The 12,696-nt window shown below is 39.3% G+C and overlaps 1 protein-coding gene across 2 annotated transcripts; it reads right to left on the minus strand.

Moving 5' to 3' along the window:
* Positions 1 to 350: 350 nt before the first annotated feature.
* Positions 351 to 11,960, minus strand: TRAPPC3L (trafficking protein particle complex 3 like). 2 transcript variants are annotated; one of them, XM_015821569.1, is made up of 5 exons: positions 11,842 to 11,960; positions 9,484 to 9,581; positions 7,849 to 7,948; positions 2,103 to 2,288; positions 351 to 589 (listed from the first exon to the last, which is right to left on the minus strand). In XM_015821569.1, the coding sequence occupies exons 1-5, from the start codon at positions 11,881 to 11,883 to the stop codon at positions 470 to 472; spliced, it is 546 nt and encodes a 181-aa protein (XP_015677055.1). In that variant the 5' UTR covers positions 11,884 to 11,960; the 3' UTR covers positions 351 to 469. The 2 variants fall into 2 exon arrangements, with proteins under 2 accessions (XP_015677055.1, XP_015677056.1); XM_015821570.1 differs by lacking the exons at positions 7,849 to 7,948; positions 9,484 to 9,581.
* Between the last annotated feature and the right edge of the window lie 736 nt (positions 11,961 to 12,696).

A 12,696-nucleotide genomic window follows, 5' to 3' on the forward strand; every position in this document is an offset into this window, starting at 1 on the left:
AAGTTTGGTGGTTGTATTTAGTCCTGTTTACTATATTTCATGGACTTCCCTTGTCTGGCCTGAGAAAGTTCCCTCAGGCAATTCCTCAGGAGAATTATCACTCCTAAGAAAACCTTGTTCCTCACAGCCTTGCACTGAAATTTACCTCACTGAAATAGATGTAGCACAGCTCCAATATGAAGCAACATGCAAGGATATTTTTCAGGAAGCAGAGATTCTACAGACATTCACCATCCAATTCCTGGTAATAAATACATTTTGGAGTACTACACATTCCCTTGGGGGGATTGTATGCTAATTTCTTGTTCCTCCAACAAGATTCTGGGCATGCATGGCCTGGATTAGAAAAAATGTTTGTTTTTAGTCATGTTCTGGGTGGATGGTCCTTCCTGAATTGGAAGGTTCCTCTTTGTAGGCAGCTGCAAAGACTTGGCTGACCCTAAGTACATAATTACTTCAGATAACAGTTTCATTTATTTCTCTTGTATTTCTTGGTTTCAGCCTTCTTCAAGAAAGTGATTCGGATTTCTGTCACATCGTCTCCTTTCAGAGTGTCTTGAAGGAAAATCACTTCAGCTGCTAGGTGTATCTGAAAATAAAAAGTTAATAGATGTAACGGGGACTTAGATTTAGAATGGTAGGAAATCCATACAATAATGGGGTATTTTATTTATTTGTTAGATATATATTCTGATATTCCACCAAATAAGGTTTGGAAAAATAATAAGGCTTTTACCTGGTGCTGAAAACATGGATGCAGGCCAAAATGTGATATACTGTATGTATACTGCTAAATACCCATATAATATTGTGCTTATTGGTTTTACCTTCACCTTCCCATTTTTTAGGGCACCATTTCTATATCACCTATATGAGATCCAGTTGCAAATCTAAGTGCTTTTAAGTATACAGGTCAATGACACCATGAGAGTCATTCATTCATTCATCATATTTATATAGCCACACATCTCACAATCAAGTGACTATGGGGATATAGATATAGTGGCTAGGGCTTGTTTGTTTTGTGCCTTTAAGTCAGTATTGACTCCTGGCAACTGCCTGGACAGGTCCCTGCAGTTTTCTTGGCAAGATTTCAGAAGATGTTTGTTACTGCCTTCTTTCTAGGACAGAAAGAGTAACTCGATGCATCCAGCTGAGATTAAAACTTAAGGTCTCCCTGTTCTACCACCCCTAACACCAAACTGACTCTCAAAAGATAAAACACCAGACACAAATCCCCCACACAGAAAACATTTGTGCAGAAGGTCTTTGAAAAGCATCATATAAGCTTAGAAGGACAATCAACCTTATCTAGTCTGTTTCCTCAATGTCAAATTTACAAAAGGCTAATAGCATCGGTAGGAAAATTTGATGGATTTGCACATGACACTAAGCTTTTAATGTATTTTATTTGTTTTGAGTTTAACATTTTCAGTGAACCCTGACAGTTTTGGTTTATCTAATAAATCATGGGTAACAACTCATGGCTAGAGGCATTTATGTTCCACAGTGGTTAAGGCATAAGGTCAGAAGCTGGAAGACTCTGAGCCTTAGAAACAAAGTCAGCTGAGTGACTTTGGGACACTCACTCTCAGCTCTAGGAAGAAAGCAATCACAACCACTTCTGAAGATCTTGCCAAGAAAAGCGTAAGGACTAATCCAGGCAGTCACCAGGAATCAACACTGACTTGAAGGCACACACAAACACACAAAATTGTGCACCAGCCAAGGGTTATCTGACTAGGTTTGTACTATATACTAAACAATAAGCCATGGTTACAAACCATAATAGATGAATTTACAGTATACAATACGATGATCCAAAATTATGGGTCAGTATAATCACACCATCAGGCTGATCACTTACCCCCAGGGGAAATGGGGGGGGGGGCTGACAACAAAGGCCTTGCAAATGTCACAATGCACATTCCATCTTTTATATAGCTGTTTACAATGCAAGTACCAAATGCTGGAGGTTGTCTCATGATGTCAGGCACGTATATTGTCACTAGGGCAGCATCATGGTTAGGAACAAACAAGTATGAGTCTGTTCTGTGTATTGGGGGGGGCAGCATAGAAAGAGCCAGTATTCATTTTCTCACCATTTCCAGAGCCCCTCTGATGGTCCCAGACAGCAGGCTGCAGTAACAAAGAGATGATCGATTTGCTGGTAGCTCTTCCACAAAGTCCACTAAGGGATTCTTGGCCAGAATGAGAGAAAACTCATTTCCCATTGCATTGTTGCAAGTTACAGTAGGGGTGACACCCAGATACATCTTAAAAGCAACCTGACAATGGAATGGAAAATATGCCAAGTCATCATTGGGTCAAACCATAAATTATCTTAAATAGTTTTGGGACATTTGTTCTATTTATTATAGGTATGAACCATGATTTTCAATCAATCAGAACAGAGTAGGAAGGGACTTTGGAGATCTTCCAGGCCAGCTGCCCCCAATCTTTTGGGCAGCAGGGACCGGTTCCATGAAGAAAGTTTTTTCCGCGGACCAGAGGGGGCATGGTTTTGCATGCTGCCTGCATCCTGCAGATGGGGCTATGCTTGTTTGTGCGGCCCGGTTGCTGACATGCCACGGACCAGTGTCGGTCCACGGACCGGGGGTTGGGGACCCCTGTTCTAGGCCAACCCCCTGCTCAAGCAGGAGATCCTATACCATTTCAGACAAGTGACTGATACTCAGACAATCTCTTTTTTAAAACCTCCGGTGATGAAGCACCTACAACTTCTGATGGCAAGCTGTTCCACTGGTTAATTGTTTTCAGTGTTAGGATGTTTCTCCTTAATTCCAGGTTGCTTCTCTCCTTGATTAGTTTCCATCTATTGTTTCTTGTCCTGCCCTCTGGTGCTTTGAAAAATAAGTTCGCCCTCTCCTCTTTGTGGCAGTCTCTCAAATACTGGGATTGGGGATTTTCATTAAGGGAACTACTGAATGCCAAGAGGGTTAATGTTTACAGCCTCCTCAGCATGAAGTTGACAACACTTATTTCTTTATTTGCAATAATTTTAGGGAGGGGGGATGGGGAGTGATAATTCACACTGATGCCAGTGGGGGCTCTTCTCCTCTGAAGCTCACTCTAGAGCAGCATGTGTATGTGATCATCAGGATTTCAGCTGGAAAGAAACTAATTCACAATCTGAATGAAAACAACTCCCCTGGTTACTGCATTAAAAAAGAAAGAAAAAAGAAATCGAGGCACATTTATTGTCTATGTCTGTTTAGAGTCATGCCTCTTTCTGGAGTTCTGCACAAAATAGACAATATGTTTTGTTTTAGTTCTCAAACCCAAACATCCCATCTGGGGTGTTCTATGGAAACATTTTGAGTTTGTTGCACTTTGACAAGGCAAAATGTAAACCAATTTAAGCATTCCATATTCCAGTGAAGCAAATATTGGAACACTTCAAATGTCTGAATCAAAAGAAACAATGGGAATAGAGAAAAAGATTCTTACTCCTTTCTTTTCACCATAGGATCACAAGAACAGAGAGGGTAGCAGTTCATGCCGAGTGCTACTATTCAACCAGTTTGCAGAAAAATTGGCAGGAAGAAAAAAGGGGGGAAATGATGACTCCTATCATAGAGGCATTGGTTTGTGATCCTTCTTATCCTGCTTCTTTGGCTTCAGAGAATTCTTCCTTTAATCTGGGCTCTGCTAATTGTAAAATTGTTAGGAGATACTAGTAGGTTGGCTGTCTTTAAAAAAAACCTCATAGAGACCTTAATTTTATTAGATGGTCTCACAGTATCAATTTCTAAAACAATTATCTTTCTTAGGACAGGAGAAGATTGTGTACGAAAATAAATTCTTGTCAGTCCATTAGCGCAAGGGGAGTTTCTTTCAAATTAGATTCTACATCTAACATTTGGTCGGTACTGAAGGAGGAATTTCTAACAATTCTTGTGTTCTTTAGTGTAGTGTTATCTACACTATCTTTCCCCCCCCCAAAAAAAGATTCAAGGACATCAATCTCCACTTATCCGAGTATAGGTAGTCCTCGACTTACAACAGTTCCTTTAGTGACCATTCAAAGTTACAATGGCACTGAAAAAAGTGACTGATGACCATCCTTCACATTTGTGATGGTTGCAGCATCCCCATGATCATGTGATTTACATTTGGGTGCTTGGTTCATAGTTATGACGGTTGCAGTGTCCCAGAGTCATGTGATCCCCTTTTGCAATCTTTTGCCCCATTGACAAGCAAAGTCAATGGGGAATCCAGATTCACTTAACAACCGTGTTACTAACTCAACAACTTCAGAAAAAGTCGTAAAATGGGGCAAAACTCAATTAACAAATTTCTCACTTAGCAACATAAATTTTGGGTTCAGCTATGGTCGTAAGTTGAGGACTACCTGTATTCAGTTTGAGGTCAACTTCTGCTGTTAGCATATTGGGGATTGTTGAACTTCTCTTCTACACCGGAAATCTCTGCTGAACCTTTGGTTAAAGAGGGAGTGAATTTTATAATATTGGATATATGCCGAAGTTGTCTCTATGATGGTTAGATCAGTTCTTAGTTCCTTAACATCATCTAGACCTCAGTCAGGAAATTTATGTTCAACACCTAAAAAGCCAGAAGTTGAGTGGTATCACTTTAATTAGGTCCTTGATTGTATCTGGATTTGAGTTACAAATCCTTTCCAGTTATGTTAATGCAATCATTCAGTATTCCTGCTATCTCCTTAGTTGAAATCACAGTATTGTATACATAGCTGCACTTGTGTAATATTCTATTTCCTCTTAAGGTCTGAGAAGTGACTTATCTTCTTTATTAATGTTACTTCCCCATGAGTCCCATAGTCCCACAGAAGGCAGTGGAGCTGACTGTTGTTATTCGTCAGCTCTGTGACATGGCTTAGTTATCTTCACATACAGGTTTGTGTGGTTTGGACTTTGATGGAACATAATTAAACCATCCTGGATCAATAGACACGGCCACAGATTTCTAAACACAGCAATACAGTATTTGCAGGCTAGCCAGATCAGGTTCATTCTGTACAGTGTCAGGGGATTTAGTTGCCGTTTAAAACTCAGTAGGACCCTATCCTGTTAAAAGGCACCAGAAAACCATTCTACTGATTTGAAGTCATGGGAGGTGGTCCTAGACAATCTAAAACAATTTTCAGGGAATGAATTATGCATGAGCTACTTGGGTTGATAGACTTTATGTCTGTGTTGTTGAATAATCTCTAGATTTGGAGTGAGGCTTTTATACTCTTTGAAGACTTCTTGCTGTCTGCCAAGTTTCTTCAAAATATATAGGCTCCTCTAAGAATAGAAAACATAGTATGTTGTTTTCATTAATGCCTCAGTGATGGCCACTTTGATGTTCTATCCTAGAAGACAAACTACTTGCTGCCTCTTCATCTTCTCTTTTGTTTTATTGGAATTGGAATGTAGTGGCTTCTTCTGGTATACCATTTTGACCGCTGTCAAGTTTTCAACATCCACTGAACTCAAATCAGCACAACAGGGAAAATTACAATGGTTAAACTCCAGCATGACTTGGACCATAAGCAAAACCCCAAATAAATCAAAATAAACAACTAAGCTTTGTTTAATGCTGGAAAGAACAGCGCTTAGAAGAATCATAACAAAGATATTTTCTCATCATTAGAATTTCTTCCCATGCTCAACAAAATCCTTTTTCTTAAAAGGTCTGTGCTAAAAACACAGAGAATTAAAAAAATACATTTGCAGCAAAATATATCATTGACTGCATCAACAAGTGTATATACAGAATGCAGACACACCTAAATTAAGAAAGCCAATTAGAATGTGGTCATTTGCATGAAGGTGTCCACAAACAAACAAACAAACAAAAAAAACATAAGAGAATACAGACTCCAAAATATCCAGTGTACAACAAAAACCAAGATATCAACATAGAAAACTTTGAGGAAAGCTTAGTTATGTTTCTGTACTCTGTGTATGTTGCTCGTACACACCAACAAAGCTCAACAGGCTATTCAGACTAATCAGGAATCAAAAAAAGGCAAGTCTTTCTATGTCAATGCATGTACCTTTTTGACCCCTTCTCATGAAAAGTGCTGAATACGATTGTATATTTTGCTTTTATATTCCATATACGATTCTTTTGAAGACCGCACAGGCTTAAACTCACCCACACAACATTCACTTTGCCCATAGTAATCTCTACCCAAAAATCAAAATAGAAGTGACTTTTGTAAAGAAATGATTTGCCGAAATAAATAAAATAAAAAATGGCATAGTGAGTGGAGGATTGATCAAATACCTCCCATTACAGGTAGTCCTCGACTTACGACCACAATTGAGCCCAAAAGTTATGTTGTAAGTGAAACATTTGTTAAATGAGTTTTGCCCCATTTTACGACCTTCTTGCTACAGTTGTTAAGTGAATCACTGTAGTTGTTAAATTAGTAACATGGTTGTTAAGTGAATCTGGCTTCCCCATTGACTTTGCTTGTCAGAAGGCTGCAAAAGCTGATCACATGACCCCCAGGAGACACTGCAGCCATCATAAATATGAACCAGTTTGCAAAGCATCTGAATTTTGATCATGTGACCATGGGACACTGCAACGGTTGTTAAGTTGTGTCATGCCCCCATCGGAGCCTGAATCTGCAGAGGAAGATGAGGCGGAACTGGAGCCAACAGAGATCAAGGGGGAGGAGTCACTGGCTTCAGAAGAATATGTGGAGGAGCAGGCCGAGGCAGGCCAGGGCCTTTCAAGATTAGGACGGCTTGAAGGCAGGGAGGAACAGGGGCAGGATGAACATGAGAGACAGAACTCAGGAGATGAGCAGGCATGTCAAACTCGCGACGTCACATGACGTCGTGCAATCTATTGTGACTTTTCCCCCATTGCCGGCAATGGCGTGGGTGCAGTTTCAGCGTGACGCATCCGGCCCATGGGCCGGCAATTTGATATGCCTGTCCTAGAGCATGGAGAGTGGAGAGAAGGAGGGAACAATGCAGGCAGGCCCGACTACTCGGGAGGAGAGCGCCCCGCCCCTCTCCACAAGGCACACCTGAGGACTGAGACTTAAGGAGACGCTGTGGGGAGGGGCATTTGTCGGGAAGAAATGCTGAATTATTGGAGGTTTGTGTTCCGTTGTCAACGTTGGAAACAACTCTCTGATCTCCTGTTCTGTGTTGTGATTTGTACTTGTAAACCCTGAAATTCTGACCATTGGACTAGCTGACAAACTTGATTTGGTGCTCCAAACCTCAGATTGAATTTTGGCTTTTCTTTTGAAACTACTCAGGCAAGCTTGTATTTCCACAAACTCCTTAGAGTTTGATATATGTTCCTGAAGGCAAATGGTGCAATCACAAGGCTAAGATAGCCCTTCCCAATTAAATCTCTTTCAGATGCCCTGGATTATAGTTTCCAAATTTCCCACCAATAGTTCTATTAGCTGGGAATCACACAAATTGGAGTCTAACACATGTAAGAAAGGGAACATAAGAGAGATCTCTGGGGCTGAGAAAAAAAATAGGGATATCTAAAAATATCACTAATGATGAAGAGATGGATGTTTTAATGTCAATCCTATTTGGGAAAAGGGTGGATAGCCCTTTGGTCTTCTATTCTGGAAAAAGAGGTGCAAACAGCTCTCAGAAACCCTTAATTAATTCATTCACTAATAAATGAGTACTAAAGTTTGGGCTTATTCAGTTTCCCTGATTCTCTATAGTAACCCTTACCTTCTTCACAATAAACCTAACCTTGTGAAACTTTCTTCCTGGATTATAGTCTGCTGTTAGGGGTCCAGATTGGAAATAAAATGATAAGAGTGGATTCAGCCTTGCAAAATGAAGGCGAATCATCTTTGCATACCTGGGCAATTATGTCTGTAGTTTCAGAATAACTGCGGCACTTTTTCACAGCAGAGCGAGCCAAGAAATCTTCAACCAATCTGATGCCGATGTTGTATCCCCTGACAGAGCAGAAAAGAGAGAGAAAAAAGGTGAAGAGGTGTCAGGTGGACTTCCTGACAGTTGATATGAGTATAAATTGGCACATGGCACACATTGTTCCAAGCATAAAGGCCGGATAAAACTCATATATAAGATGCTGTGTATAGATAAGATGCCATGGCAATTTTTTTACTAGGGGATTTTGTTAACAGAGCATATTGAAACATTGTCTTTTTTATTATTGTTGTTCTTCCTGTTAACTATTTTGTCATTAATATAGTATATAGATGACAGGTCAATAATTTGCAAATAGATTTACTAGTTTAAACATTTGGGAAGGTGTTTCACAAGGGATGGGGACCAATATTGTAGTAATGTATTAATCAGTATTCAGTTAGGGGGATAACATGGGTGTATGTGTATGATTTTTTTCCCTTTTTAATGCACTTTATTAATGCCTTGTTTTGTGGGTTTTTTTGGTCTGTTTTTGGATTTTTTGTATTTTAAAGTTCTTTTGAATAAAATAAAAAAATAGTAGAAAAAAAGCAGGATATAGGGTTGCCAGGTCTGCTTCCAAAAAATAGTGGACAAGGGGGGGGGGTTAAGTAGTAAAAAAAAGTAGACTGTACAGCTTTAGATTACGTACCATTTCATCATAAAGCTTTTGAATAAAAAAAATGTCCACTATTTTGTGAAAAAAAATAGTGAACATAATGTGAAAAAAGTGGACTGTCCACTCAAATAGTGGACACCTGGCAACCCTAGCAGGATAAAATTCATAATGTAAATAAAATAATGGTTGCAATATTCTGGAGAAGAGGTCTGTTGTCTAAGCAATGAAAGAGTATGACTCCAATTTGAAGAAAACAATATTTTCTGGAAGTTGAGGCATTTACTGTTCTTTAAATGGGAGAAGAAAGATCCAAAAAAAATTATTCATTTTCTTTACTCTACCCATGACAACCATGGCTAAAAGTACTGGAAGAAACATCAGGTAAAGGAATTCAGCCAAAGCGGCTTCATTATTTCCTTTCCTTTCCTTTCCTTTCCTTTCCTTTCCTTTCCTTTCCTTTCCTTTCCTTTCCTTTCCTTTCCTTTCCTTTCCTTTCCTTTCCTTTCCTTTCTTTTTGCAAAACAAGTCCCTTTCTATAACTTTCCCCCACAACATCATGGAGGCAGAGAAAGAACATTAGCATATTAAATGTTTACTTTTTGGCATGAAGTTCAGAGAAATTTTCATTCGTCAGGACCTTCACTAGTTCAGGGGGCACAGCCTGAAGATTTTTGCACACTTCTATTGGCCAGCTGAAAGCAGCACTGATTGGCTTTTACTGATTACTGATCTTCACAGCATTCCAATCTCAGTAACAATAGAGAAGATTGGATGGGCAGCTTCAAAACAGGTTGGAGAGTAGAAACAGAATCCCACAACTGTTTCCCAAGCTGATATCTACATCCACGTAAACAGACTGGAGAACAGAGAAAAAAATAACTAGTTGATTTTCCTCAAATTTATAAGTCAATGTCATGCTGCTTCTTGCCACCTTATACTTACATGCTATCCAAATATTTGTTCACATCTTCATCCTTTTCATAATCCTTACACAGCTGGGCTACCAAAGCACCGTAGGTGAGCACAAAAAGCTCTCTACTCTGTCAATCACAGGAAATACCAAATGAGAATGGAAGAAAAACATACAATCTTCTACTCAAAGAGCTCTAGGCTATATAAGTATCTTTGAAAAAACAGAGACCCCAGACAGAAGCTAGGTTCGCATATAATACAGATCCAAAAAGTGGTTTTGCTTTGTGACATTGAATGACCCCCATGATTGTGGCTTGTTAGTCAGAATTTATTATTATTCAGTCTGAATGTGACTCCAGCCACAGGGACCTGCTTTAGTGCAATATGTTAATCCAGGCAGTGTCCATTGCCCAACTGCACTTGTGCTGAAAAAATAATACAACCATATCTGCCAGTATGAATTCCCCAAATATCCCAAAAATTAGGATAGACGCATTAGTCAGTCTGCATACCATGTGATGAGCTGACGCAGAGGATGAAATGGTGGGCAAATGCCAGTCCTATAACATAAAAAGAAGTAAAAGAAGAGGGAGCACAAAATATATTGATTTTTTTTTAAAAAAAAATTCTTTTACTTTTTAAAAAGCTATTTATGATGAATTGAAAAGGCAACTCACTAATCAAAAGAAAAAAAAATAGCAATAAACCACTTAGTGAGAAATAATACCAATAAGAAGCACAAGAGAATTTAGCTCTTAACTGGAATTAGGAACTAGGTTTGCACCAGAATCAATTGTGTTAAGGCACCAGGCCCGAAACCAGGTGACAGTGAGTTCTAGTCCCACCTTAGGCATGAAAGCTGGCCTGGTAACTAGGACCAGTCACTCTCTGTCAGCCCAACTCATCTCACAGGCTTGTTGTTACGCAGAAAATAGGAGGAGAATGGAGTGTTAGCTACATCAGTCGCTTTGAGTTATTTATTAAAATAATAAAAGTGGGATGTGTAAATTAAAACCTAAAATATTTCTGTATACAATATTGCTACAACTCAGATGATGCATATTTTCTTTGGGCAATATACCAGTAGTGCCGTGTTTCTCAATCTCAGCAACTTTAAGATGGATGGATTTTAAGACGAAGAATTCCACTAAGACTGAGAAATAGTGCTATGGTATGAGTTTGCATGGGTGATATTTGCTTCTATTTGAGAAAAAAATGACCCAAAACTTTAAAATACTGCTGCTCCTGGTGCTGCCACCTCGTGGCCTAGAAGAAAAAAATATGAAGACTTGTCCAGAATATCAGGAACTGAAATTATTTGAGAGGCCAAATGACAGCATCTTCAATAAAATTTCTGCTTAGACACATATAAATGCAGAACATGTGAAATGTTCGGGGGGGTGGGTTGCCTCACTGAAAATTGCCTCAGCTGAAAACCAGCTCCTTACAAAACATCTTATCATCTTAAAGACAATTCAGTATCAAACTGATTCAAAGAACTAGCAAAGTTTAAACATAGAAACAGGTGCAAGTCAGAAAAGTCAAAACAAAATGTAAACCAACAACATCTTTTTCTTTCCCTGATTCTACTTGCACTGGGCATGGCTGAGAGATTAAATCTTAGTGTTTGCATAGTTAAATATATTTTAATGAAATCACATAACTTGTCATGCATTCAACAAAATATACTGTACTTCACATCCTTGCATAACCAAAAGGGAAATTTCCTGGGGATCCTTGGAAAAAGGAAGGAAGGAAGGAAGGAAGGAAGGAAGGAAGGGAGGGAGGGAGGGAGGGAGGGAGAGAGAGAGGGAGGGAAGAAGGAAAGAAGGAAAGAAGAAAAGAAGGAAGGAAGGAAGGAAGGAAGGAAGGAAGGAAGGAAGGAAGGAAGGAAGGAAGGAAGGAAGGAAGGAAGGAAGGAAGGGCTAATCTAGGTAGAACAAGGAAGAAATTATTTCAGGCATCTATTGTCTCAGACTTTTCTAAAAGAGTAGCATTCCAGTCATGAATGCCAGTTATTGTTATTATTATTTAGCATATGATGAGAACACGACGGAAGAGAAGTAAACAAATGCACACAACCCACATAATTTTATACAAAACTTCTACAGGGTATGGCAGTGGCCTCATAACTGATGGACACCAGTGGTTTTGTAGGTCTTCTATAGATTCAATTTTGTGGAAAATCATCCTAGCCATAACCACAAGCACTGGAACTGGAAGTATGGTCAAAAAGAGTTCTTTTTTTCCTATTCACCCCATTTAAAATGTAAACAGTGAAGACTTCGCTAGTATATTGAATTCACAAAATGCATTCAGTAGGGATAGTGAAGAATACCACCTTAAAATAACAAGCATAATAAAGTTTGGTATACAAGCAAGTCTTACAATTTTGGCGTTCTCTGGTCTTCTGTTTGCTGGATGTGCCATTCTTCTTGGACAGTAGGAAGATATCTTCAGTACTGTATTATATTCCTATTGACTTAGATAGCATTTTTCTCTGCTGCTTTGGTTGCTTGCTACTCCATTTCTTCCTCAACCCTGGTCCTGTTGCCCTTGCTACAGCCTGGTTGTAGTGAACTCTGATGCTACGGATCCTGCTTTTTCTGATGCTCCTCCTCTTCTCGGTAAGCCTGAAGTCTTCCAACAGAAATGTGTTTGGCAAGAAATCCAGCTTACTTCAGTAAACAATCTGACTCAGATCGTTAACTGATCCATTAAACAAAACAGCCTGCAAATTATATGTAAAATAGCTATCTCTCTGCTTGAAGCCTGCCACTGAGGGGGATACTTTCAGAGAGGCTTTTAACAAGGCTCTGCCTTGTTCGTAACATTTTATGGCAGGAGCAAAGGACAACATTATCTACTCTCCATCTTTCCTCCCCATTTTCCTAGGTGCTTTTAGGGCAAGCTTTTATGGCACATTTGCCCTAATTTAGTACACAATGAGGATGTCAGATGAAAGCACCTTCCATTTGTAAAACCTTGCTTCTTATTGCATCGCTTTTTCCATAATCTCTTTCTTTCCAAAGACTACGTGTCCATCAGAGACAAAAAGGCTCAGTAGAGCTTTAGACCACAAAAGCAAACGCTCCTCCTTTTCAATTTCCACTAGACAATTCATGACCCCTGGGTTACTTCAGAGATATTTCCTTACCAGATTCCTCAATGCCTTCGACAATGGCAGAGCTTTTAACACACTTGAAAAGTTCTTAAAAATGCAGGGAGATATTCAGAGATGTA

The sequence above is a fragment of the Protobothrops mucrosquamatus genome, unplaced genomic scaffold (genome assembly GCF_001527695.2).
Source record: "Protobothrops mucrosquamatus isolate PMUCROS unplaced genomic scaffold, P.Mucros_1.0 scaffold1353, whole genome shotgun sequence".
Classification (NCBI taxonomy): domain Eukaryota; kingdom Metazoa; phylum Chordata; class Lepidosauria; order Squamata; family Viperidae; genus Protobothrops; species Protobothrops mucrosquamatus.